Source organism: Tachysurus vachellii, chromosome 10, assembly GCF_030014155.1.
Source record: "Tachysurus vachellii isolate PV-2020 chromosome 10, HZAU_Pvac_v1, whole genome shotgun sequence".
Taxonomy (NCBI): Eukaryota; Metazoa; Chordata; class Actinopteri; order Siluriformes; family Bagridae; genus Tachysurus; species Tachysurus vachellii.
In genome coordinates this window covers 7,429,314-7,457,039 of record NC_083469.1, presented here as the reverse complement: position 1 = coordinate 7,457,039, position 27,726 = coordinate 7,429,314, and the positions used below count along the sequence as shown (strand labels likewise).

The 27,726-nt window shown below is 36.3% G+C and overlaps 1 protein-coding gene across 7 annotated transcripts in view; it reads left to right on the top strand.

Moving 5' to 3' along the window:
• The first annotated feature begins 2,811 nt into the window (after positions 1 to 2,811).
• Positions 2,812 to 27,726, top strand: part of smoc1 (SPARC related modular calcium binding 1) — a 48,198-nt gene continuing 23,283 nt past the window's right edge. For 2 of the 7 annotated variants that reach the window (XM_060879114.1, XM_060879115.1), the window contains exons 1-7: positions 2,812 to 3,158; positions 19,271 to 19,436; positions 20,129 to 20,212; positions 24,398 to 24,510; positions 24,978 to 25,077; positions 26,903 to 26,953; positions 27,658 to 27,705. In XM_060879114.1, the coding sequence (XP_060735097.1) occupies positions 3,075 to 3,158; positions 19,271 to 19,436; positions 20,129 to 20,212; positions 24,398 to 24,510; positions 24,978 to 25,077; positions 26,903 to 26,953; positions 27,658 to 27,705 (646 nt within the window). In that variant the 5' untranslated portion in view covers positions 2,812 to 3,074. The remainder of the gene's footprint in view (positions 3,159 to 19,270; positions 19,437 to 20,128; positions 20,213 to 24,397; positions 24,511 to 24,977; positions 25,078 to 26,902; positions 26,954 to 27,657; positions 27,706 to 27,726) is intronic. The other 5 variants (XM_060879112.1, XM_060879113.1, XM_060879116.1 and 2 more) reach the window with 4 other exon arrangements.

The following is a 27,726-nucleotide window of genomic DNA, read 5'->3' as shown; positions in this document are numbered from 1 at the left end:
GATCTCGTTAACATTCCGTTAAACTTTCTTGATCCCCCTCGCAGCCGTGCCCTCCCTTTTCTCAGAATAACTTCACACAGGAGTGGACCAGCTGGCGTGAAGTGTAGATCAGCCCAGCAAAGCCCTCAAGAAGAGACCCAGGAGTGGATAAGGACACATCAAAGTTTTGCGTTCATAATACCACACATTGCTGTGTGATAGTATAATAGCGCTGAGCATCATACATGCTCTCTATACCCAGCTGTAGAGCACATTTAAGATAGCATCAGGCTGAAAGTAAAACTCTGGCATGTTAATGCCTTTCATTTTCTATTTTCCAGCCACGTCTTTTCTGTGCTTGTTCATGTTCACACCAACCTGATCATTTTCTTTACAAGCCTGTTCACTGCTGATTTCAAAACTGTCATGACCTACAGTGTGTGTGTGTGTGTGTGTGTGTGTGTGTGTGTGTGTGTGTGTGTGTGTGTGTGTGTGTGTGTGTGTTTGTGTGTGTGTGTGTGTGTGTGTGAGAAAGAGAGAGAGAGGGAGCAGGAGGGGGACAGGACACCTGCACATAGTTCAAAGCCCCCTGTCTCTGCTTTACACTCTCCAATACACACTAACAAACACGCTCAACAGGGAGTGAGCAATGAATATGAGATATAGAAAACAATTATAATGGGTAAACATTTTTAGATCACTTATTAGATTATATCTAAGAAAAACATTTCATTCTTTGGTTCCTCTATTCAGGAACTGTTACATTACATTTACAGCATTTAGCAGACACTGTTATCCAGAGTGACTTAAATTTTATTTTGTTTTATACAGGCCCAGCTGTGGGAGTTTGGTATACCTGGGATTTGAACTCATGATGTTCCAATCAATAGACCAACTCCTTAACCACTGAGCTACCACAACCCCACTGTTAATGGTTCTATGTTGATTTTCAAAAAAGGACAAAAAAGTTGTATATTTTTACAGAACCCTTAAAATACCATTCAGCCAGAGTGTATGCTACCTATTTAAAGGAAGGAAAATATTTAATTATTAATTTTAACATTTTGCCATGCAGGTTGTCTTTTTCTTTGATTGATTGGTTCATTGATTCATTCATTCATTGATTGCTGAACACTTTTTTAATTTTCTTACTTTTTTAACCGTGTCTACAACATTGCAAAATAATTACTCAGTTAACCTAGAAGATACATCCACCTAATAATCCAGAACTGCTATTACATATGAATGAAATGTGAAATGGATGTGCTGTTATATTAGTATAATATTATGCTGTTATGCTAATATTATTAATAGCAGCTACACTAATTCCTCTCCACTGCTTCTCTCTTTCTACCCATCCCGAGGCTGTAAACTGTCTTCCGTGCCATGAAGATTCTGGACCCTCAGTGAGATGAGGCCAACCATGTGAGGATCCTGAGACAGATCTAGAGATTTACCAGCTCCAGTTGGACTCTGCTTCATGAAGTATTTGAACATACTAAGAGGAGATGCCAACTCCATGTGGTCTTTTGAGGACAGTCTGTCAGACTGTATATTTTCACACCTTCAGTGTCACCCAAATGAAAGATGGGTTCCACTTTGAGTCTGGTTCCTCTCAAGGTTTCTTCCTTTACCATCCAAGTGAGTTTTTCCTCGCCACAGTCACCTCAGTCACCTCAGGCTTGTTCATTGGGGATAAATACAAACAAATTTAAATATATCTAATATTAGTCTTGAATTTTTGTATTATATTAATATTTTTATTAACCTTTTGTTTTATGTTTATGTTTGAGACAATGTCAATTGTTAAAAGCGCTGTACAAATACATTTGGATTTGAATCTGTTATCGGAAAATAACCAACAACAGGGTGGTGAAGCAATGTTACTGATTATTTTCTCTCATATCATAGCACCTTCTCTCATACCACAGCAGTATGTGAGCCAGTATGAGAGTAACATGATTGCAGTAAATCTGTTCAGTTATGATAAAGCAGCTATAAACATAAAACAAGACAAGTGCCATGTTGCCTAGAAGTCCTCTAGTCTAAAAACTTTTCTGTGTGTCTCGCCAGAAAATAAAATGCTGTGCCTCATTTAATACATAACAAACAAACATGCAAAAAAAAAAACAATAAATAAAAATTAAAGTTAAAATGTATTAAATTGTGGGGAGTGTTTAAAGATTTAAATATATACTTTAAATGTCATGTTTATGAAGTCTTGTATATAATCTATATGATTTTATACATTTAAATAATATTAATTAAGAAAAAAAAAGTTATTATAAATAAAAAAAAAAATAAATAAATAAATAAATAAATAAATACTTTTAAAATGAAATTTAAAATTAATTTAATTAAATAAGTTAAATTTAACTAGTGAATAAATTGGATGAAGTGTCGATGGAAGCATATATTATAATCATCAACTGGCATGATATTAATAATTATTATGACATTTTATACAGTTGTTTCTTCTGTAAATATGTTTACTGCTATATCATTTCATATTTAATCATAAAAACATGTGCCAATTTTTTGTATCACGTGTCATTCATTTTAAACTAACCAACGCTGGCGATCCAATCAATCTATTTATTTTCTTTGCATGTATTAAATGTATTCATGTTAAGAAACCTTTTTTTTTTCATATTGCTAGAACCGGTGGAAAAAAAAATCCCATCCCTTCACTGCTTATTCCAGGTAATATGTATGTAGAGTGTGATGCGTTCATTGGACAGTTCTGGTGTCAATCATACTTAGTGATCCCACCTCCAGGCTTTTTAAATGAGCGGCAAAAGAACGTGAACTATTCAACCTGTAGCTGCCGCGAGGAGCGCGCGCGTGCTGGATAACGTGTGTTGCTATGGCGATCATCAGTCAGTGAGTGAACGTGAGCACTATGTAAACATTCACCTGCATACACACCTTCATAAAAAAAAAAAAAAAAAAAACACCAAAAAAAACAAACACAAGACACGAAATTCACTGAGGAGGAGAGAAAGTGAACAAGAGGAGGATTTTTGCAGGGGATTTTTTTCTTCTGCTCAGTAAGCATTCGTCCATAGCTGTGACTCTACGGCATTAAGAGAGAGATGTTTCCTCATCACCTGGTAGTTTTGTGTTCTTTGACCCTGTTCGTGTTACGGATCCCGGCGCAGAAACCCAACGGGCAACGGGTGAGTGAAAAACACATGCGCGCGCGCACACACGTCTCTCATTTGTCTTTGTGAGGACCTTCCTTGTGAGGACCTTCCAATTAATGCACCTAATTAATCCTGTGCAACATCTAAACCAAACCCTAACACTGATCTACAGCTACAAGTAAACTTTATTTATTTACTTACTGATGTATTTATTTGTTTATTATTTTACTTAATGTAGTTTATGTAAAAAAAAATGCATTTTTTTGCTTGTCCAAACTATTGGATATTCCTGTCCTTTTGGGGACCATACTTTGGTCCCCACAAAGATATAAAACACACACAAGTTGTCAGCATCACTGCACGTGCGAACGCACTCACACAAACGGCTAGGGCTGAAAATCTACTACTTTTAATCATCATATGGTTTCATATATCTAATAAATAGTCACTTACATGCCCCTGAATGAGACGCATCACCTGTCGACTCGTCATACGTACCTGCATACTTTTAACGTCTGCCTGTTCAATTTAAATGAGAAATGATGAAACAGCATGGCATGTGTGCTATGTTAGATATTATTATGACGCTAATTATAATATAGTGATTAAGGATATACCGATCCCATTTTTCCATTTTCTATCTGATACTTATATCAGAGCTCGAAATCTATCTATATATGCCTCATGCCGCACTCACGCCATCAAATTAACAAGCTTTTGACACTTATGCGAAACTTTATTGGTGTGACGACACCATGCATTAGGACGTTTTTGTGAAAAGATGCGTTCAGCAGTTCAGATTTGAGGCAGGATAAGCTTGATGGTGCTGGGATTTGAACTCTCCTGAATCCTTCCAGACTGCAGCCTAAAACCTTAACCATTAAGCTAACACATCACACACATGGCTTTGAAAATAAACTTGTCCCCGCCACACCCTCCAGAAGGTAAAGACAAAAGTTTGAGTATCAGATTGATGCATCCTTAGTCTTGTCTTATTCTAGGCGTTAATGCGAAGTAAAACAAAAAAAAGAAGAAACGTCAGACTAGAATGAAGATTTATACATTGTGAAAATAATGTTATGCAATCACTCAATGCATAACATTCTAATAGGAACAAATCATGATGGATGTAGAATTATTATTATTTTTTTATTTATAGATCAATTCTTGAATAGTCCAGCTGTGTATGGATGAAGCCACATTGTCCTGTGGGTTTGCCAGTGATACTTCAGTGAACTCATTGCCCTTTTGTCATATATGTCTTTTGCTCCTCTTGCACCCCTCTGGGTTATAAGAAAGGAGTGAGCGGTTGCCTTCTTGGCGCTGCATTTTATACAATTTCAACAAAGACAACATTGTGGATTTCTTTTTTCACTGCTGAATCAGTTTGCGGGGGCAGGACTTTCTGAATGGTAGCACTATATGGCTGTATTTAAAAGCAATACTTTTCCGTCTGCCAGCTTCTGTTTTCCGTCCATTTGTCAAGCCGTCATTTTCACAAGTGAGAAAGTCTGAGTCACGGTGATGAGCTTTATTCTTTCCTTGCTCACTTTCTCTCCTCTCTCTGTGTTTTTTTTTTTTTTTTTTTTTTTTTTTTTTTTTTTTTTTTGTCCTCTCCCCATTTATACTCTGGTCTGAATCAACGATATGACACTGGCCAGACAAACTCGACAATGTGCCCCAGTTACAGCATTTTTTCCATCTGAGAGAGGGAGAGAAACCTCAGGTACCTGACGGGCCAGCGTTTTAGACCCAAGAATGATTTGGCAAGATTGTTTTTTTTTCGGATAATGTCTATTTAATGAGCCACAGAGACCACAGAGAATGAGTGAATGTGTGTGAAAACGAGGCAGAAAGAGCAGGAAACGTAGGATGAGAGCAAAAGAGAGAAAACAAGTGAGAGGTTGGCGGATAGCGCAGAGGGACTGTCATAATTGTGGTCTGAGCGTGTTTTGGCTCATAGAGGAATCCGTGACAAAATAATGTATTAATCTGGTTTAAAAAAAAAAAAAAAACTAATGTAAATGTAAAAAAGTTTGCATGCTGTTTTAATTGTGCTCTTTTAAATCTTTATATTTGAGCATTTTAATGGAGTACCATGACGTTGACTGGAAGAATCTCTTCATGTAGGACCTGAATGCAAAAACAATAAAGTATTGCATAAGGAATTTCATTTGCTTCATTTTGTTCAAAGTTCAATGAAAATCTTTTCTAAACTCCTTTTGATTTAACAATGATACAGATATTATATTCAGATTTGACAGTTACTGGGCTTCCTGAGACAAGATGACTCTTTTAACAGGTGGTGTGTGTGTGTGTGTGTGTGTGTTGGAAGGGTGGTGGTGGGGGGTGTACTCTGTAACAGAAAAACAAAAAAATCCCTGAAAAACTATGTCGGCAATACTAAACAAGTCCTCCCTCTTGTGTCTGAGAGGTTTTTTTTAAAAAACACCCTAGTGTAATCATTACTGGAGGTCAGAGGGGTTATGATATTAAAAAAGCCAGAGTTAAACGCTTTAAAAACTGTCCTCCCTTTTGTGCCTCATTAAAGCTAACTTATCTCTCACTTGTGAGAACGGAAAGCTTTATGAGGAGTTATGAGCACTGTGCTGGAAGGTGCATCCAAGCCAATAACAGGATTCTGCACAGCGAGTTTTCACAGAAAGTCACATTTGATCGGGTTAAAAAACCTTTCTTGCCATCAGAGGAATTGTAACTTTCCATTTCTGCATTTAATCAGAATTGAGGGCCTCGTTTCTAGAAAATACACCAGAACTTTTAAGCTGCATAGTAGTGAAGAAAAATAAAGAAGAATAAGAAGAAATGTTTTTCACCCAGCATAGAAAATCTAGCTAAATAAAACAAATCATCTGCTTGAAGTGAATGATGTGAAACGCCACATGAAAATGGTCTGCTGTTTCACAAGAGGGCAAACATGACCCTTGTATCTCTGTTCTGACCGAGTAAAGAAAACGAAAAAAGGTCAATCATCCCCTTAATAACTCAGTATTTCAACTCTTGTCGTAAATCATAGAGGACTCTCTTTTTAACGTCAATTAATTATTGTAACATTTTTGTACAAATACATCGTTTCAGATTTATTGGATAAGGTTAAAAATCTAATAGCCACGTTTTTAGCATGAAAAGATTTTTCTGAACCCTGCCTTTGGGAAGCACCCAACTGTAACAATGAATAAAATGCTAATAAAAACAAGATCTACAGTATTTGAGTTGGGTGCATGCATCTGAAAAATCAATCAGAGAAAAGACTCCAGTCAAATACAGTCAAAGACAGATTGATCTAGCAGCGTTTTTATCTGTGTTTGTAGAAAGCTGTGGCACGTAAGAAAGAGTAGCGTGTAAGATGGTACTCAGAGACGTCTGAACAGAAGCCAGGTTTAACGGAAACAGAGACGAATGTGTTAAACTAAATCAGATAGAAAATAAGGATGTACCTAATTATGAATATATGGAATAAATAGTAAGCATGCTATTGTTTATTTAGTTATATATTTATTTAATTAGATAGATAGATAGATAGATAGATAGATAGATAGATAGATAGATAGATAGATAGATAGATAGATTTACCAGAAAATTCTTCACAGTTTCCTATTTTCATATAGTTGTGTGTGAGCTCTCAGTGATTCACTAACATCAGCACAGCACAATGAACAATTTTCAGGATCCTTAGCTTGGTCATGGTTACAGTGGTTAAAGTTAAATTCAATTTATTTGTATAGCGCTTTTAACAATTCCCATTGTCTCAAAGCAGCTTTACAGAAGTATGGAAACAGAAGAGAGAGGAAAAAAAGGAAATAAATATATAATAATAATAATAATAATAATAATAAGAAGAAGAAGAAGAAGAAGAAGAAGAAATAAGGATAAAATAAATGAATGAATACATTCAAATAAAGTTTAGAATTAATTTAAAAATATTCATTTAAAATACTATATATCTATCTGTATACCTAATGAGCAAGCTGGAGGCGACGGCGGCATGGAAAATCTCCCTGAGATGATAGAATGAAGAAACCCTCAGAGAAACCAGAATCAGAAGGGAAACCATCTTCTTTTGGGTGACACTGGACTGGAAATAATGTAAATGTAAATAATGTCATTTCTACAACAGTTTGTAATAGAACAACCGAGAGCTCATGAGGAATCTAATGGATCATCTCAAACTCTGAGTTCAGCACAGACCTGATATTACTGTATGCTTGTTGTTTTTATATACTCTGGTCAACGCTATATTTTATGTATCTGCCTGTAGCATATTGTATGGTTTGCACTGTCTATTTTGCACTGTTTTGCACTCGGTTGCACACTATGCACTTTACTTTCTTTTCTTGTCTTGTTTTATGTAGCACCACGGTCCTGAAGAAGTCGTCAGCTATAGACGGCTATAGTACTGTGTCAGCTATATACGGTTGAAATGACAATAAAAAGCTTCTTGACATGATACTGTGAAACAAGACTAACTAAGTTTTTTATAAAGTATCATAAACATCTAAATGCTAATTAAATAATCATAAAATGAGTGGGATATGAAAAAGTCTCTACTATTATAGAAGCAGTTCATTTTCTTAAAAACACTATAAACTTGAGCGAGGTAGCTGAGGTTAACGAAATGTCCAACCCAGAAATACATTTAAACTTTTATGTCGTCATACCAACACAGGGGATGTACAGCATAACAAAACCTTATCAGGGTACAAATGACAAGACAAGACAAGAGACAAAGGCAGTAGACAAAAGACAGACAAGTGAACTGCAGATATGAGCAATGAACAGAAATTGTAGGATAAAGAGAAGATGTAGATTTTTAAACTATATTTATTCAAAAAATATGAAAAAAAATGGTAGATGTTATGGTAGATTAACATATAGATGATATAGATGTTAATTAATTCATAGTTGTAGGGTTTATGTTTAATTCGATATAAATTTATTTGGGCCATGTCTACTCCAGGTTGGAATCAATGAAACATCAAACATCAGTGAAACTTAGTGGCCTTGAATTTGACCACATTTAAGAGTTTATTTGTCACATACACAGTTATATACAGTTTAGAGCCCAACGATCTTCTCTTCACCCTGTGCATGAGGAGATAAACAAAACATGAAAAACAAAGGCAAAAAATAAAATGAATATAAGTAATAAGAATTAAAAAAAAAAGTAAGTAGAATATGAGAAAAAAGTAGAACATGATGTACATTAATGTTCCATGTAGAAATGTGCAAACATTATGGAGAATGAAGAGTGATAAGTGAGTGTGTGGCGTACACCAAGAAAGCATCAAGAATACTAGTAAGAATCCCTGACCTCTACGGTAACAGAGATGTGCTGGCTCTGTTATGCTGGCATGATTGAGCTCCACTTGTCCCCATTAGAGGAAAAAGTCTCTGTAAACTAATACAGAGTTCTTCTGACTGATCGACTTTGTGCAGTGTTGCCAAAAAGTGTGTGCCAGAAGTCACCAGACTAATTTGTATTCATTTCCACATCATGATAATAGAATTAAGACTAATGTTGACTTTATTTTCAATATGTCACCAATTATTTATTTATTTATTTATGTTTGTTTGTTTGTTTGTTTGTTTGTTTGTTTGTTTGTTTTTGGGCAGTCGTGGCCTAATGGTTATAGAGTTTGACTCCTAACCCTAAGGTTGTGGATTCGAGTCTCGGGTCGGCCACGACTGAGGTCCCCTTGAGCAAGGCACCGCACCCCCCAACTGCTCCCCGGGCGCCGGAGCATAAATGGCTGCCCGCTGCTCCGGGTGTGTGTTCACGGTGTGTGTGTGTTCACTGCTGTGTGTGTGCACTTTGGATGGGTTAAACCATACTTAGCTGAATGTCATGTCACGTCACTTATTATGTATTACTCCATTATTATTATTATTATTATTATTATTATTATTATTATTATTATCATTATTCGTCTTATTATTATTATTACAAGTTAGATTTCTTTGACTTCTAAGACCACAGCATTTGTATTTTGACTGAGAGTACAACATTACGTTAAAGGAAACACTCACTGTTGACTATACAGTGTCAAAAAAAGAAAGAAAAAAAAAAGAAATAGAAAAGTTATACATACATTTTAATGAAGGATCATTTTTTTTTTATTATATATTTATTGCTTTGTCTATAGAACAGTTAAGATTGTCCATAGAAACAATTCAACTCTATATTTAAATCCATTCACTTCACATATTACACATTTAATTCATTTTGTTTGTAGCTATTGTAAGATCCTTCGTGAAAGTTTCTAGCTTGAAGTTGCATCCTGAAAGTTGATGTTGCTCAGTATGCATTTTTAGTTTATTAAAGGGAAGCTGAGAACTTTTTCTTGTATAGTATTTAAGTGCTGGCCCCAACTTAAAAACACCGTGAAGGTAATCTGGGGGCTGTAGGAAGTCTGTTTGTTGAATAATCTTACACATTTTATTCAGCATTGATGTTTTTGTTGATCTGTCACCAGCCTATTTTGTTGTGTGAGTAATCCTACTCACCATCAAGTGTCTCTCACTATGTGTGTGTGGGTGAGTGACTGATTTGTGCTATCTCCTAAAGTTGTGTTTGGCCATTTGGCCAAAACTTTAACTGTCGGTTCCTTCAACAGCTCTGTGCTTGGATTGAATTTCACCGAAAGTGACTTTGGATGAAAAATAGATGAAAACTATCCTGTTGATATAATTCTGAAATAAATGCTGTAATAAATGTCTGGGGAAAAAAGAAAAACATACCCCAAAGTAAAATAAAGTTATCCTAGTAAGTGTAAATATATAAAATACAGAGGCCAGATTTCCAATTATAAGATTTTAATAAACCATATATATCATTATTTCTAGACATTCTTTGTTTGTTTGTTTCTTTCTGCAAATTTACAAGCTTCAAAAGTTTTATTGCAGATGTTTTTTTTAGTATTATTTATTTCTAAATTTATTTCTGACAAGATTTGCCAACAGAATTTGACAATTTAAAGCTTGCAAGTAAAGGCATGTGTAAATCTTATTAAGGTTAAATGAAATTGTGTGATTTTTAATCTCATAATGAGAATTTTTTAATAATTTTTTCAAAATTTCACTCGCTATGTTTTTTTTTTTTCAGTGAAAGTCTGTTCATGCATCAGATTAAGCAAGAACATCTGGGCCTTGAAATGAAATATGATAATATGTTTTAGAGCAAACATTATAGACCAAACATTCTACTATGATTTCATCGTAGTAGTATATAGTATAATTTAATCCGGGCCACTGGATTAAAAAAAGCTCCACAAGAACAGATTCACATCTGTGATAGATGCTCGAATATGTTCTGTTCTTCAAAGTCAGTTTAGTGTGTAAAACTTTCCATGACAAACCCCTTGAATAATTCATTTTTACTAAAAAAAAATCTACCTCCAACCGACGGTTCGGATCCCACGTGATTCAAGGGCCTTGAAAAACGATTGATGTTTTCATCAATCTGTTTCACGCTGCTTTAAATGGTGGTCACACATTTGTTTAAGCACCCATTAGCGAAAGTTCATGTCGGGGTAATAAAAAAGAACGTGTAAATTGCTGATGAGCTCAGATGCCTGGTCTTAAGCATACCTGTGTGAGTGCATCACCGAATGCCTTATAAAAAGCTGCATGGAGAACAAATGCAGACAGGCAAGTGTGTGCCAAGAGTGCATTCTCCCAGCCTTACAGATACAGAGTCTGGTCTGTGCAACTCTTCTTTTTTCCCACCTCTCGTTTAATTAGCTCACATCACAAACCCACCCAAGCTGTAAATGTACAATGTGTGTGTGTGTGTGTGTGTGTGTGTGTGTCTGTGTCTGTGTGTGTGTTTGAGAGAGAGAGAGAGAGAGAGAGAGAGAGAGAGAGAGAGAGAGAGATAGAGAGAGAGAGAGAGAGACGCACACACCACAGCCTCAGAGAGACAGAGAGACACACACATACAGAGAAGAAGAGAGAGAGTGAGAGAGAGAGAGAGAGCAAGAGAGAGAGAGAGAGAGAGACGCACACACCAAAGCCTCAGAGAGACAGAGAGACACACACATACAGAGAAGAAGAGAGAGAGTGAGAGAGAGAGAGAGAGCAAGAGAGAGAGAGAGAGAGAGAGACGCACACACCAAAGCCTCAGAGAGACAGAGAGACACACACATACAGAGAAGAAGAGAGAGAGTGAGAGAGAGAGAGAGAGAGCAAGAGAGAGAGAGAGAGACGCACACACCAAAGCCTCAGAGAGACAGAGAGACACACACATACAGAGAAGAAGAGAGAGTGAGAGAGAGACACACACCACAGCCTCAGAGAGACACACATGTCATTTTGACAGTGACTATGTCAGTTTGCCTGTTATACTGTATAGCTTTTAAACTTATATTTGTACTTATTGACATTTTCTACCAACAGACAGCATGTTAGTGCTGGACACTGAACATAGACCTAGTCTCTAAATAAGAGTAAGAGACTAAAAGATAGCATAATAGATGTCTGTATGTGTGTGTGTGTGTGTGTGTGAGAGAGAGAGAGAGAGAGAGAGAGAGAGACTATCTGTGTACCTGTAGTATAATTTTTTACACTCTGCGTGTGACTCACTGACACTTACTACCAACAGACAGAAGGCAGACGACTCAGTTGGAACGAGTCTTTGAGAAAGAGTGAGAAACTGAAAGCTAGAGAACTTTCAGTGTGTGTGTGTGTGAGAGAGAGAGAGAGAGAGAGAGGGGATAGAAGGCTGGCTGTGTACTCGACACACAATGAAAGACAGCTGGGATTTGGATCAGGGAGGCTTTTTGACACAGAGAATGTGTTCTGGGTCAGCGCTAAGGCATTTCGCTGTGGAGAGATAGCAGTGGGTATCAGCAGAGTGATATGGCACACTGTGGGAAACGCCGGCGAGACTGCCAGCCTCCCAGAGCCTTCAATTACAACAGGATAAAGCAAGCCTTTTTTCCTCCCCCGAGAAGTGTATCACTTCAAAATCGTTTTTTGCCTTGTTTGTTATTTGTTAAGTCCGATTACACTTTACAAAACACGACAAGATATAGGAAGGCGGTGGTGATCTGTGGAAGTCTGTTCTCGTGCAATTTGTTTAGCAATTATAAGCAAAAACATCAATGGATGAAGACGTGAGAAATGTTACGGGTAATTTGTTCTTGCGATTTTATGTGAACATTTTAGCAACTTGAGCATATTACAACTAAATTTGGGTGAATGGGTGAATTCTTCCATATTGTCAGTCACTTTTTTGTTTCTTTTCCTAATAGCTTTTAAGTAACGTGAAGAAAAGACAAGGACAAGAGGAACTGAGAATATTTTTGGGGAGACATTTAGAATTACTTATACTTACATATGCTAGTGTAAAATAAAACATCCAGCATTAATAAGCATGCGTGTTGCCTTTATCAAGCATCTCCTCTCCTCTTGACCTGAATTAACAACATTTTTATGTTAAATGACACATTTTTAACAATGGCCAGCTTTAATGGATGTTTTTTTCAGAGTCACAAAAGACCAACTGACGGATTTAAGATCGAGGAATCATGAAGCCTTTAATTATCGAGATGGTCGTCACATGTACAGCGATTTTTAAAGCCTACTGTAACTAAACACACACAATATAATGTTTCAATTTCTTTACAAAAGCAGTGTATTGCCAGTGTATTAAATGCTACTGTATATTTAAGTGATTAACCTATCAAAGCTAATTTATGACAACAAAAGTGGCTAAACATATTCATTTCTAACTCCTGATTTCTAATTCCATAGAATTGGCTCACTTCACATTTCCCCTTATTTAAGACTTCATTTTTTAAAGCTTTTGTACTCATATGAGACAGAATGGTTGTCAAAATCTGTTTTGTAAGTGATTTCCCCCCTATTTACTCTCCCCTACTTGGTCACCTGCCAATTCTCATGACCTGTCATAGGACAGCTACCAACCACGGAGAGTGAGGGCTAAACCATCCTTCCTCCGAGACACTAATTCTTGCCCTAATAGAGATCGTAATTCTCACAAACTTTCCTTTGCTGTCTCTTTCTATCAACACACTTTAAAGCCTTTGTATATTGCATCATATTTTCCCATATTCCTTTCTCTCAGACGTCCTTCCAGTTTCTGGGTGGCCTCATCATTTTCATGATCTCCATTGTCTCCTTAAAAAGATTAGAGTGTAACAGTGCGTGATGTATAATACAATATGCAACTGCTCTGTCCTTCATTGAAGAAAAAACAAAACACCCTTTTTAAAAAAAAAAATTGACCAAAACACACACACAGACACACACACGTTAATGTTTAAGTGTCTGTTTAGTAGCATATTTGGTTGCATGTTTTTTTATTTTTTAAAAGGCATACAGGTTCATGTACAAAGTGAAAAAAAAACGATTCACCGATTTTGATTGTGGTTTGCAGCATAAAGCCAAACAATTTTCGACCAGATACAAAGGTTTGGAAATATCTGAAGAATAAGACTAGTTTAAATAGATCAACAAGGTAGATTATATTCTGTACATGTGTGATGACCTGACACTTTAGTCACAAAGTTCTGAAAATAAATGTATTTAAATTAGCACTTTTAACAATTCACATTGTCTCAAAGAAGCTTTACATAAGTATAGAAACAGAAAAAATAGAAAAAAATAAGAATTAAAAAAAAAATAAAAGTGAATAAATAAATACATTTAAAATGTAAAATTCTATCCCTGGGGCATGGTGGCTTAGTGGTTAGCACGTTTGCCTCACACCTCCAGGGTTGGGGGTTCGATTCCCGCCTCTGCCTTGTGTGTGTGGAGTTTGCATGTTCTCCCCGTGCCTCGGGGGTTTCCTCCGGGTACTCCGGTTTCCTCCCCCGGTCCAAAGACATGCATGGTAGGTTGATTGGCATCTCTGGAAAATTGTCCGTAGTGTGTGATTGCGTGAGTGAATGAGAGTGTGTGTGTGTGTGCCCTGCGGTGGGTTGGCACTCCGTCCAGGGTGTATCCTGCCTTGATGCCCGATGACGCCTGAGATAGGCACAGGCTCCCCGTGACCCGAGGTAGTTCGGATAAGCGGTAGAAGATGAATGAATGAATGAATTCTATCCCTATTTATTTATTTATTTATTTATTTATTTATTTACACCGTCTATGTGTATTTCTTTGTTGATGTTGTTGTTTTTGGCTGCATCACAGCTCCATCATATCAATAACTAAGTATCTCGTGCATCTTAGGCCACAACTCAGAGTTTAAAATGTGTAACTAATATTTAAGCAGTTTAACTGCATTTGCCCAAATTCACAGCCTGGAGTTGATTTTCTTTAAAAGAATGATTTCCCAGCAGGAAATCAACATTATACCGGAGCTGAAAAACCAGTCCACTGCTCCTTCTAAGCGCTTTCAGGTTGATGATGCTTCCATGTGTTTTTGATGTTTTAAAGCAGCGCCTCCCTCCTTCCAATATAAATGCACGGTTATTACGTAGGTAAATATGCTATAAATATTTTCACTTTTGGTGAAAAGTTTTATGTTTTGTTGTAACACTGTCCAAAATGTAATCTTATCCTGCAGGAGTAAAATCCATGGTTAATTTTATGGTCAAACAACTCAAACTCCATGCAGAAGGAACACTTTATTTATGATTCTGAAGAGGATTTGTTTCAAAATCCTCCATTTTAGACTGTGTGGCGATAACATAAGCTTGTAATTAAGTATTTGGAAAATAAAATACGATAATATGCTGTAGAACTTTTGAAGTAATTTGCTCAATTTAGTCATTTTAGTTAGATTAGCATGCATTTTTAACAAAAGCTTTAGAATTCAATAGTGTTGTGGGAAAGACTTTAATATATCCTTCGTTCATTTAGTTACACTAACTGACCACTGACTGTTTTTGGACACCTCACCGTCACACTCGTATGTTCTTTTTGAATCTCCCATTACAGATTTAGTCCATATTTACTGTTCATACTAAGCTCCACTTCTCTGTGAAAGATTTCCACTAGATGTTAGAGTGTGTCTGTGTGGATTTGTGTTTGTTTATCTATGAGGGCATTAGTGAGATCAGACACCGGTGACAGGTGAGGAGGTCTGGGTTTCAGTCAGTGTTCCAGTCCATCAAAGGGCATGTGGTAGCCTAGTGGTAAAGGTGTTGTGGGCATGTGGTAGCCTAGTGGTAAAGGTGTTTTGGGCATGTGGTAGCCTAGTGGTAAAGGTGTTGGGCTACCAATCGGAAGGTTGTGAGTTCGATCCCAGGTCCACCAAGCTGCCACTGTTGGCCACCTGAGCAAAGCCCTTAACCCTCAATTGCTCAGTTGCACAAAAATGAGATAATGTAAGTTTCTCTGGATAAGGGTGTCTGTTAAATGCCATAAATGTAATCAAAGGTGTTCAGTGGGGTTGAGTCAGAGTCTGGGCGCTGTGAAGGACTCTCAGTTTCGTCCGCTCCAACATGGGCCGACTGTCTTTATATACGTATGTGCCTATTATTCAGCACCATCTCTCACAAATTCCTTGTGCTTGGAACACAGCATAGTTCCACTTTTATGTCAAGTGATTTTGTTTACATTGCTGCGTGTATTCGTTTCTGTTCTATCAATGTCCTGTGTTTAGTGATTAGTTAATTAGTTTTTGCCTCTGTATGGTTCTGTATTGTTAAGTGTCCAAGGATTATCTTGGTTATTCTGACCCGTGTGTGTGTGTGTGTGTGTGTGTGTGTGTGTGTTGATCATGGATTACCCTTGTGTGATGTTGCCTGCCAGTATTCTGACCCTTGCTTTGGAATCTGACATAGATTTTTGGACTTGCCTTAATAAAACAAACACAGACTTTACGCAATTGTGTCCCGGCTTCATTAACCTAAGTTACAATGACAAAATACATGGCCTGTGTTGATTTAAATCCTGGTTGGATTCATTTAAAAATAAAAAGTCTATACATACACTGTATACATTGAGTATAAACTTCATACACTGAGTATGTTTTGGCTTTATGCACTTAAAAAGGCTAAACTGAATGTCTTCTGAACTACTCTTTTAAAACAGCTGAATTTAAGGGCTGAGTTATATGTTAACATTTAGACCGGGCAAACTTTAAACAAAGTCATTTGGCTTGCCTATAGACAAAGCTATCGTCTTACCATAGCATTCTGTTTTTAATTTAGCTCTTTTTGATTAAAGCCAGTAAAATGATTTAAAATATGTATATATATATATATATATATATATATATATATATATATATATATATATATATATATATATATATATATATACATATTTTAAATCATTTTACTGGCTTTAATCATAATAAAATATATATAATTTATCGGTCGTCACCAGAGCAGTACCTCGGTTTTATTTTGTCTTCATCATCGTAATGGTAACGGTATAGCTGAAATCTTGAATCTGATTGGTCAGAAAATGTTGAATCATTTTCAGTGTCAGGAGCTTTGGGTATTTAATTCATTATAATATTAATATTTTATCATACACGGGAACTTTAACTGTATTTTAAAACATTTTGAAGCAGGTTTGGGCAAGACGTCAGGATGTAGATCTTTACAGATTCTTAGTAACATGAGAACCTGCATTTCTTTTTAACTTTAAGGGATATAAAAAGAGTGGATAGTAAGAGAATGAATATTTACATATTTACAATTCCTTAATACAATACAGAAATACTAGTATATACTGCTTTGAATCTGTTTATTCCATTCCTGGTTGCGGTGACGTCTTGGTAGAGACTGTTTCCTGGTATCTTGTGCTGTTTCCTGGTTTCCTGGTAACTAATATTATGTGTAGTAGTTTTGTAAATATAAGTTAAACAAATTGGTTTATTGGTGTTGTGTGAGTGCAGTTGTACAGTAGTAAAAAGGTATTTTTACTCTGCATTATAAGATTAATTCTTGTTACATTCGATTGAATATAAATAAAATCGTGACAGAATTCTCTCACAGACTGTGTGATAATGATGAAGAGCCCTAACCATTGACCTCTGTTTAAATAACATTACCCCGTTCTGCTTATGTCATCAATCATCACAATTCATGCTTGTGCAGAAAATGAGGTCGTGTAATAGTGGCATAATATTCGAGCCATTTGTTGGGTCATGCAACATTAATGGCAACTGTTCCAAGCAGTTTTTGTGTTATAAGGATACAGGAAACTGTTGTTCATTTGCTGTTACTTTCTGTGCTGCGTCCTCTTTTGCCTTGTCATGGTCACAGTGTGATGAGTCATTTTTCTTTTTCTTCAATTTTCTGCTTCCAAAATTCAACAGCCTGCATGGTTCGCTTCCATTTTGCGTGCTGTTGCTGTATTTATAGCTGTACCATAAGTTCAAAGTCAAGCCATGACCGAAGAATTCTTTTGCAATGCACGAATTTGTCTGCGAGAGCAAAATAGGGCTGGAGATTATACGGTGTAAAAGCCAGCTTTTAAAGAGCATAAATCTCTACATACTATTTTCTAACAACTACAATACAAATGATTCAGTAACTACAGTGAGGCTAATAGAAGAGGTATGTAGTTACAAGAGTGATGAATGTAAACCTAGACCCGCCGACGGCTTAACCAATTTGCTTTTACGTTTGGAGGATTAGATACTAAGTGCACTTCCGCTGAGAAATGCTCAGCTGTTTTCAATCTAGCGGAGTTTCTTAGTGTAACCTAACTCTCAAGTTGGACTGAAACTCCTGCTGATCGGCTAGTCACTGGACAGCAATGCAACACAAACGAATCTGGTGTTAAACACGACTCTTCATGAGTACTTTGTGTTTCCAGAGCAATCTTTCCCTCCTCACATGACATTAAGTATATATTCGACTGGTTTTCATGTTGAAGTCTTGAACGCCGAAGTATGAACTGTTTGAATGTTTGAGGGAACTGCGGGAAGAAGAATAACGTGTGGTCATTATTGTCAGAACAAAGGGCAAAGGGAAGTGCCATTATTGTTGTCTGTTGTGTGATATACAGCCTCTATTTTCTCGGGTTATTCTCAGCTGGGGGAAATTTCATGACTGTTAGGACTGGGCGAATCTGTGAAACACATGACTACTCTGCATCTGTATTTATCTACATGGCATGAAAAGATCCTTCTAAATGCCGGTTAATTCTTCTGTTCTATTTGGATAACGTTTAGTACATCTCTAGTAATAGCACTTTGAGCAATTTAGATTCTGCTTTTCCAGACACATGATTCATCGAAATGGTAGCAGCACAGATGGGTCTGAGTTTCTTAGTGCTTTTATTTCCTAACAGTGAAACTCACTTAAATCTATGAAACGCCTTGTCTTTCATAACTCAGAAACCTTTTGCACAAATACAGTATACATCATGCAGCACTTTGCATAGAATTTCTATATTTAGACCACATCACTTTCCTGGACAGTTCTGAAAATTCTTCCACAATCTATCACGGGTTTATATTAATACGTTCATTCTAATGCACTATTCATTTTATAGCCATGACCAGAATTTTTGTCTTATTGATTTCAAGAAATTAAAAAAAAGAGAGACTGATCAAGGCATAGCATACTTGTCTCAGACATTCCACAACATTGTACACAAAATAATTATAAATGGTTGAATGTATGATGTAATCACTGCCTCATTTCTGTGGAATAAGAGCAAGAAAACACCCTGCGACATGCGGTTATTGGAAAATAAGTAATAATCAGCGTCTAATTCATGCTGGCCTGAATCAATCCTCCCTGACTTTGATTATTTTCCTATAAAAGGACACTTTGTCATGTTTTATTCCTTACGTATATGTAGTGTGTTCATACCTGCCAGTAGAACGGGGCAGATCGTGGCCTAAAGGTTAGAGAGTTTGACTCCTAACCCTAAGTCTCGGGCCGGCCACGTCTGAGGTGCCCTTGAGCAAGGCACCGAACCCCCCAACTGCTCCCCGGGCGCCGCAGCATAAATGGCTGCCCACTGCTCCAGCTGTGTGTTCACAGTGTGTGTGTGTTCACTGCTGTGTGTGTGCACTTTGGATGGGTTAAATGCAGAGAACAAATTCTGAGTATGGGTCACCGTTCTTAGCCATACGTCACGTCACTTTCACTTATAAGTCAGTATATATGACATTAATATTGCATAATGTGTTTATTTGGAGCTCTCTCTGTGTGTGTGTGTGTGTGTGTGTGTGTGTGTGTGTGTAGTGGTTGATTGGGGATAGAGACAGCCACTGTTCACCTACCTGCACAAAGTCTCAATCCAAACCAGTGTGTGGCTCAGATGGACGCACTTACGATACAAGCTGTGACCTGCAGAGGGCAAAATGCAAGGATCGCACACTGACGCTTGACCACAGGGGCCGGTGCAAAGGTCAGTAACCACACAACTCAGCTTTAACTTACTTCTTCACTCAACTTTCTCTTTTTTGGACCTGTGTTTTTTTACCAGTATGTGTTTAGGCTTAAAATTATTGTTATTATTGTTATTATTATTATTATTATTATTATTAGTAGTAGTAGTAGTAATACTAGTAGTACAGTTTTAGGTCATACTGTGATAGTAATGGTGCTTATATTTTGCTTAATTATTTGACATAAAGGTTTTTGTTTTTTTAACATTATAATCCTGCAAAGGTTTTTACGTGTTAATCTCTTCTTTGTTTGGTTTTTCAAGTCAGACATTAGTTGTACTGTAAGCAGCTTTCACACAATCCAAATTTGGTTATTCAGTCCCTACATTAATCAGAAATCTGGTCATTCAGTAACAGAAATTGTTTTGTGTGGATCATCAACCTACAGTATCAGTGCTGAATTTGGGTAACAAGTGGATAAAGTCTGAAAGGATAAAAAAAGTATAAAAGTGTCTGCTAAATGAATAAATACAAATGTAAAATATAGTGTCCTAAAAAGTTTCCAGACAAGGATAATGATCACTTTTTAGCAAAAAGTAAAATGTTGAAGTAGTTAAACCGGCGTATCAAAAATGGTAAGACATGCAAGAATAAGCCTTGATCTCAGAATGAATTTATTTAATTGAAAAAACTTTTTCCCCCCGCGCTTTAGGTAAGATCTATGGGCGGATCGATCAGTCCTTCATACTCACCGCTCCCACGCTGGTGTCAGAAGGTAAAGAGCTAGAAATCAAAGGTAAGACACACCTGGCTCTTAATCATCAAGAATCTAACTTAAAGAAGGATTTTAAAACGACTGTATATCAGTGAATGAGTCCACATGCACCATCATACAAAAGCTTTTTGTGCTATCCAATGGAGCGGTTTATTTACACAGATGGTGATAGGTATGAAAGATTAGGTCACTGGAAATAAAGCTGTATCAGATTTTTGGACTTTACAAGACAGGTGTCCAGCTGTAGGAATTAGATTAGCCTCCAGAGTGTGAAGAGTTTTCATTTTTTTTCACTGGTATGCATGGAAGTGTTCACAGACCATGAACAGCACAATGAATCATTGAATATGGCTGAAGCTCAGCGTGCTTTATTACTAAGTGTTTGTAATAGCGCTAAACATGAAGGATAAAATAAGTACAACTTACACTGACAAATTGGATATATGATACACACACAACCTTATCCTGAGCAAGGATACATTTTATACAACTAAGAATTAAAGGTCTTTACATCCCTAGACAGGACAGCATGGTTAGTAATTCATCTATATAATAATGAATTATATATATATATATATATATATATATATATATATATATATATATATATATATATATATATATACATATATATATATATATATATATATATGCACCTCAGCATCCCACTGATAACTGATCATCATCATCAAACATCTCATGTCTGGATGAGAAAACCCATCTCACATGACCAGATGCAAACAGGCAATCATACGGTCATATTGTTGCAGTCACTCATATGAAATATAGCTTATTTTTCTTCATGACACATTATTCCCAAATTATATCATATACATATTTATATCCAAAACATCTTTATTCAGCAGAAACCATTGTCTGAATTTGTCAGCAGTTTTGACAGTTCCAGCTTCAAGAAAAGCCCAGGTTTATGCTTGTTGTAAGACATTACAGTAAGCTTCTATTAATTATATTAAATTTCAATTACCTTCTATTAAAGCTAAATCATGTAGACTTACGGCACATAATCTGTTCGAATGTTTGGGTTCACTTGCAGAAGAGTCGCGCTGCTGCTGCTACCTCTGAGCTGATAACAGGGAAGAGAGTGACAGAAAACCACATGTCTTTACGTTTTACTGAGACCAACAGGGAGTATTTATAAAGAACAACAGTGTAGTATTCTGTGTTAGCTATTGATAAACAAAAGACTAGCAGTCAGCCGATACGGACATGGTGGTTAAAACATTTACGGACGGTTTGACAAGTTTGTTACAGAACAAAATCAAACAGAAGAAAACAGAAGGAATGTCAAGCCCAAATCAAAGACGAGGACATAACTGAGGTGATAAACAGATGTACCAAAGAGTCAGCTCAGGGCAGCATGAGCCATTGATATATTCAGAATATATCATTGCCCTCTTAGGCCCAACAGGACGTGTGCATGCTCTTAAGGAGCATCAAAGATAGTCTTACTGCGCACTGGGCCATGCCAACAGTCCCAAACTCAAATGACAGTCACCCTGTCCAGCAAGAAGCAAGACCTGCTTTATTGTGTTGAATGGAACTGCTACGTAAGTGTCATTGGCCAGGGCACATACGCATCTCCTAACAGTAGCAGAAATGCACTGAAGGATATACGGTTACAACAGAGAGGCCAAACGGAATGAAAAATCCATTATGCATTGTGAACGTCGGATAAGTCGGAAAAAAGAGATTAAGAGATTTGGCCAAATATCCACTAAAAGGAACTAACTTCTTGTTTTGGACATAAAACAGTAGCTGTTTTATGTCCAATGAACGGTCTATCATTCTTTTATTAATAAAAAAATAAATCAGTGTGGTACTGTATAAGACACTTTGTAAAATTATGACAGACCACATCACACCATCTAGCCATTGATTATTTTCCTTTTATAGCAAATCCCATCATGCATTAGATCTTATTTTTCATGAATATATAATACCCTGCAATATTTGCAGCAATGCAGAGTGCTTGGAGAATCTATAAGGATTTCCAGCCTAAAACGTCTAGAGTTATTTGGCTTAAGCCACCAGCTTTAATATGTCTCTGGGACTGAGAGTGGAAATAAGCCATTCTTAAGTATTGAGTTTTTTTCTTTTTGGGCTCTTGGTTGTTTATTTCCATGTTTCATGTTTCAAGCTTCATTGTTGTATTGTGTTGACCAATGTCATTTGAGTTTCAGATCCTTGACAGACATTCTGCTCTAAAGTTCATTTTTCTCTCAGCGACTGTAAGTCATCCAGGCCCTGAGGTAGCAAAGCAGCTGGGATTTTGAGCTTTTAATGTTGGTGTCCAAAGTTTTGCTTTCTCCAAACAGAACACTGTTTGTATTTACCCAAAAGTTAAACTTTTGTGTCATGTGTCCGCACACAGTTGTTTGAGTAGTGCAACACTCATGCACTTTTTAGCAAACCCGAAAAGAACAGCAAAGATTTATTTAAAAAAAACAATGGTTTCTTTGTCAGTTCCTTCTTCTTTCAGTTGACCTTTTTACAGACTTATGAATGCAGATGCCATGGTTATAACAAATTGCTTTGTCATGTTATCTTAGTACACACTATACTAGGAGGGAAAAGTGCACTTCAGGTTCAAACTGGGCTGTAATAGAGGCCTACGGTTGTGTGAAGTCATTATTGATCAGCTGTTATTGCTGAGAAGCAGGTAACTAAGATTTTATAAGCCAGGCAAGGACAAACACACACACGTGAATCGACTTAGCTGATTAGAATCGACTGGCGCCCTAGACCAATTACTCTCCTTTCATTGCGCTGGAGATTCACATATTTTTTTCATTAAAATAATTTTTATTGTTTAAACCATTTCTCCGATATGGCGCTATAAAATATTGTATAATTCACATGCTTTAGGCAACTCCATTAGTAATGTGAGTAATGTGAACAGAAGTTTCCAAAGTGTGTATAATGAAAGGTCAGACCAAAATAATCTCATGTAGGCTTCTATCAAATGTTACTAAATTGTGAAATCTGCTTTAAACAGGTGTTATCTGTTACAGCGCATTTTCCCTTTGCCAGGGTCTGAATCCACTGCCAAGCACTAAACTAGTAAAATTGCCAATGAAAACAAATCACAGTACAATAAGAGTCTGAAGTGTCTGATTATGAGAGCAGATTTTTTAATATTTTATAATATTTTAATAGTTCTATGATCCTGGTTGCACAAAAGACTATATATTAAAATAATCTTGTATTATTGCACATATCAGCAGTACTGAATCTTTCAAGTTCTCTGGAAAAACAGTACTCCTGGCAACATTTTGTATTACACACGAGACTAATTTGCACCTAGTATTAAGAGTCAAACAAAAGCACAGGAAAAACGTACCTCTGTTATTTGCCTAGAGTTTAATCTATCTATGTACACGTTTCTCCATCTTTTTTGCCACATTGCAGTAATTTTTTTTGCAGACAAAGTCATCTAATTATTAAAAATGCAGCAGTCTGACTTGAGCTTATCAAGCGATCCAGGTTCATGTTTCTGTCTCCAAAACATTTAATGGATGAATTTACCTTTAGGTATCTTTGTTCTTGAGCGTGCATCTTGCTTTTAATACTTGTAAAACTATATATTTATATACAGAATTACTACATATTCCAATTCATGAGCGTGTATCTATTAAATCACAAACAGAGACGTATTTGTTTAGCAAGAAGTTTACCCGCTATTGTAGTACTTGGCTGCAAGTGCTCTAGTTCTAGTCTGCAATCCAAGCTTTAAGTGTTGTTAATTTGTATGATATGCACCAACACCAACCAGGTTATTACACCTAATGACTTACATACTGGGAACACAGAAATGTTTCCAATGTAACCCCTTGGCAGTTACGTTGATTCACGAAGCATTTTATATTATTTGAATGACAATGCTGGTCATTGTATTGCCTGATCTTGGAGAAGTAAAAAGCTATCCATAATTAATAAATCTTGGTTATATTGGTTATAATTGGTAGGTACAGTATGGCCTACAGATACATTGTATATCAGACTGTATGTTGGGGAGTTTTTAAGATTATTTCAAATAACATAATTAAAACGATATAACATTTAAAATGATGTAAATTGTAAAAGTTGTGTAAATGTGTTCCATGTATAGTAATAGATATTGATATAGATATCAAACTTGCACCGTTTTTCTGAGATGTGTAAAGTCCAGCTGTAATTGTATTTCAGATTCAGGTCAGACAAAGTGCTTTGTGGAGAGAAGCCAGGCTCTGGAGCAAGCCAAGTTCCCACCGGAGTCCATCTTCATCCCAGAGTGCAACGAAGATGGGACGTTCGCCCAGGTGTGTCAGCGCTCTGGATCAACAAGTCGTATACATTACATCTGACACTCCTGAACATGAAAAAACGGGTCGTCAGGGACTCATATGGTGCCTTGATCTGACTTCATGGGACACGCAGCCTTCCTGCGTTTCTCATTGGTAGCAGATTATTGGGACGCTGTTTGGAAAAGTGTACATAAACCCACTTCAGAGACCTGCTCCGCTCACAAGTTCCAGTCATGTATTAATTTATCACAGTCAGCTTGCCAGATCCATACTAACTGTCCATGAAGAGTATTTATTGCTAAAGCTTACACTTCAGTCTGTCTGTCTGTCTGTTGAACATCTTTATCTTCAAGATCTGTGATTTTTTTAGTAGGAAATGTTGAATCTTCTTCTTCTTCTTCTTCTTCTTCTTCTTCTTCTTCTTATTATTATTATTATTATTATTACTATTATTATTATTTTGTGTCTTTACATGCCCTTAGGTCCAGTGCCACACACTTACAGGATACTGCTGGTGTGTAACCACAGACGGCAAGCCCATCAGTGGCTCCTCAGTGCAGAACAAGACTCCAGTGTGCTCAGGTACTCCTGTGTGTGTATGTGTGTGTGTGTGTGTGTGTGTGTGTGTGTGTGTGTGTGTGTGTGTGTGTGTGTGTACAAAGGCAACTCACTGATCTTTGGGGCTCTACACGATCACGAGATAATCATTAAAAATTAACAAAAAAAAACTTCAATCCTAAAAAAAATTAAAAATCAATTAAAAAATCAATTAAATATATATAAAAATGAATTATATATTTTTACAGATTTTTAATACATGTTAATACCCTCACTTTTACAACAGATCCAGAATATCTCATGTTTAACATCAAATTGCATCACCTTAATTTCTAGAAGATTCCGAAAGAAGAAGAATAAGCTCTTTTGTTGGCTTTTAATTTCAACACTATTGTGATATTCACTCTGACACACATATTATATAGTAACTTATTAATTTGAGGAAGAATTGTTAAATAAATCATTAGACATTCCTTCGTGTAGCCTCCTTATGTCATTAGCATGGATGATAGTTCATCGACATTTTGTCTCTTTGCTAATCCTGAGCTCAAATCCTAAAAGTGGGAATTTTTGAACAGTTTTTCAATAGATTAAAATTATTGTTTAAAATATAAACAAAATAATATACAATTTTTAGGAGTTAAATTTATTTATAAAATTTTAAAATGTAATTATAGTGCTAAATTTCACTACAATCACCAACTGAAAATAGGTAATATTACTAAAATAATTTATGATTAAAAAAATGTTATAGATTGGCAATGTGTGTGTGAATATGGCAGCGTATAAGACAGAACATACACACGGATAAGATATATGATGAGTCGAGCAGCCTCGCTTCAGTTGTAGTGAGATTTACTTCAGCGCTGATATTTATGGCTGTGGGTTTTGTTGGCGAGGACGTTAAAGCATAAATGGACCTGTTCGATCCAGGTTCTGCTCTTCATTACAGTTACTTCGATGTTTATCTTCAGCTATCACCGTGTTTATTTTACACATCTTCTGTTTGTGCACTGCGTCTACGCTTGATGGATGTCGCAGCAGAATTTCTTGTGCTTTTTTTTCCCCTCTGCATCTCACTGCTTCTTCCCACAGCATTTGTCCACCAGACCATACCAGCACCATTAAAAAAAAAAAAAAACATATTCCGTTGGAAGTCCAAGGAAGATGTTTGGAGTAGAACTGAAAGTAAATGGGACTACTTTACTGTAATGGCTATAATTTTCCTACTAAAGATAACTCTCTGGAGGTTTGCCAGAATAAGATTGCAGTATGGAAGGAGCACCTGTTTCTAGTCTAGTCTCTTTCTTTTTTTTTACTCATGTGTTTTTACACTGAATAGTTAAGAGATATCTCATGCTGACTTGAGCTTCTATAAATTCTCCAGGTCATTTCACATTGTTTATCATCTCACCCATTACGAGTGCAAGTACAAATTATAGCCGAGACTTTTCTATAGTCAAATATATTTGGACATTTTTGAAGGTGGCAGGCTTTTTATTGTGTGTATTTTTTTTTTCTGAAGTCTCTTTTTTACCTGTAGCCCTGCTGTCCTGCATAAGATCCAATAATTTCATTATTGTTTCTTGTGAAGATGCGTTCATTTACAGTATATATATATATATATATATATATATATATATATATATATATATATATATATATATATATATATATATACATACATATGTATGTATGAAACCGTAAAAGATGTATAAATCAATATAAAATTTGTCAACTTTACAAATTCTTCTTTGGATCGATTCAGATTATGGGGGAAAAAATAGATGCATACAACTTTATACTGATGAATCTTAACAAAAATGAAATATCTCAAACACGCTTTCAGGAAACTTCCATGAATTTATGGGAACTCATGCTGGGACAAGTGGAACGACAGGTAGTAAATTATGCTCAAAATCGCCTTATTCCAATTCATTTCTCCCTCCGGTTTGCAATTGGTGTCATTCTAATTTGGTGGACTTATGCATGCCGACCTCACTACGTGCATGCACCTCGATTCCTGAACTTGAGACTGAACTTATCCTTAACTGTAAATGAGATGTCAGTATGTCTTCATTTTCTGATACGTTTTTTATGTTCTGTCTTTATTGTACATTTTGCGTCATGGTTAAAATATGTTTACTGAGAGCGGAATTCAGAGTAATCTACAGTGAATCCTTTTCAGTGTCATGCATGACGACAAACCGTACACAAATCTGTCTTTTATTAGATGTCATTAAATTCATTTTATTGTCTGTTACATGTCATGTCTGTGCCAAGTATTAGACAAGTCACAGATTATTTTTCCAAGTCTGTCAACTCTTAAGAAATGTAGATCTCTGAATCACTCTTTGGTTTAATTCCAAAGGAACCCTTCGAGGTCCAGTGTAGACAACAGAGTTGATTAAAATTAGCCCCTAATTTTCCCCTTAATGAAACCATGAAGATCCCTTTTTTCTAATACTGTACAGCAAGATGTGCATGCTTCTTTCACATCTGTATTGCATTTATTGATTTATTGCATTGGATCTGTATCACATTTACACAGTTATAATGCATAATACAGAGATATTTTTTTAATCCTGTGCTCTCTGTCAAAAGGTTCAGTAACTGATAAACCTCAAGGACCACCTAGCTCTGGGAAAAAAGGTGAGTTGAGATCTATAGACG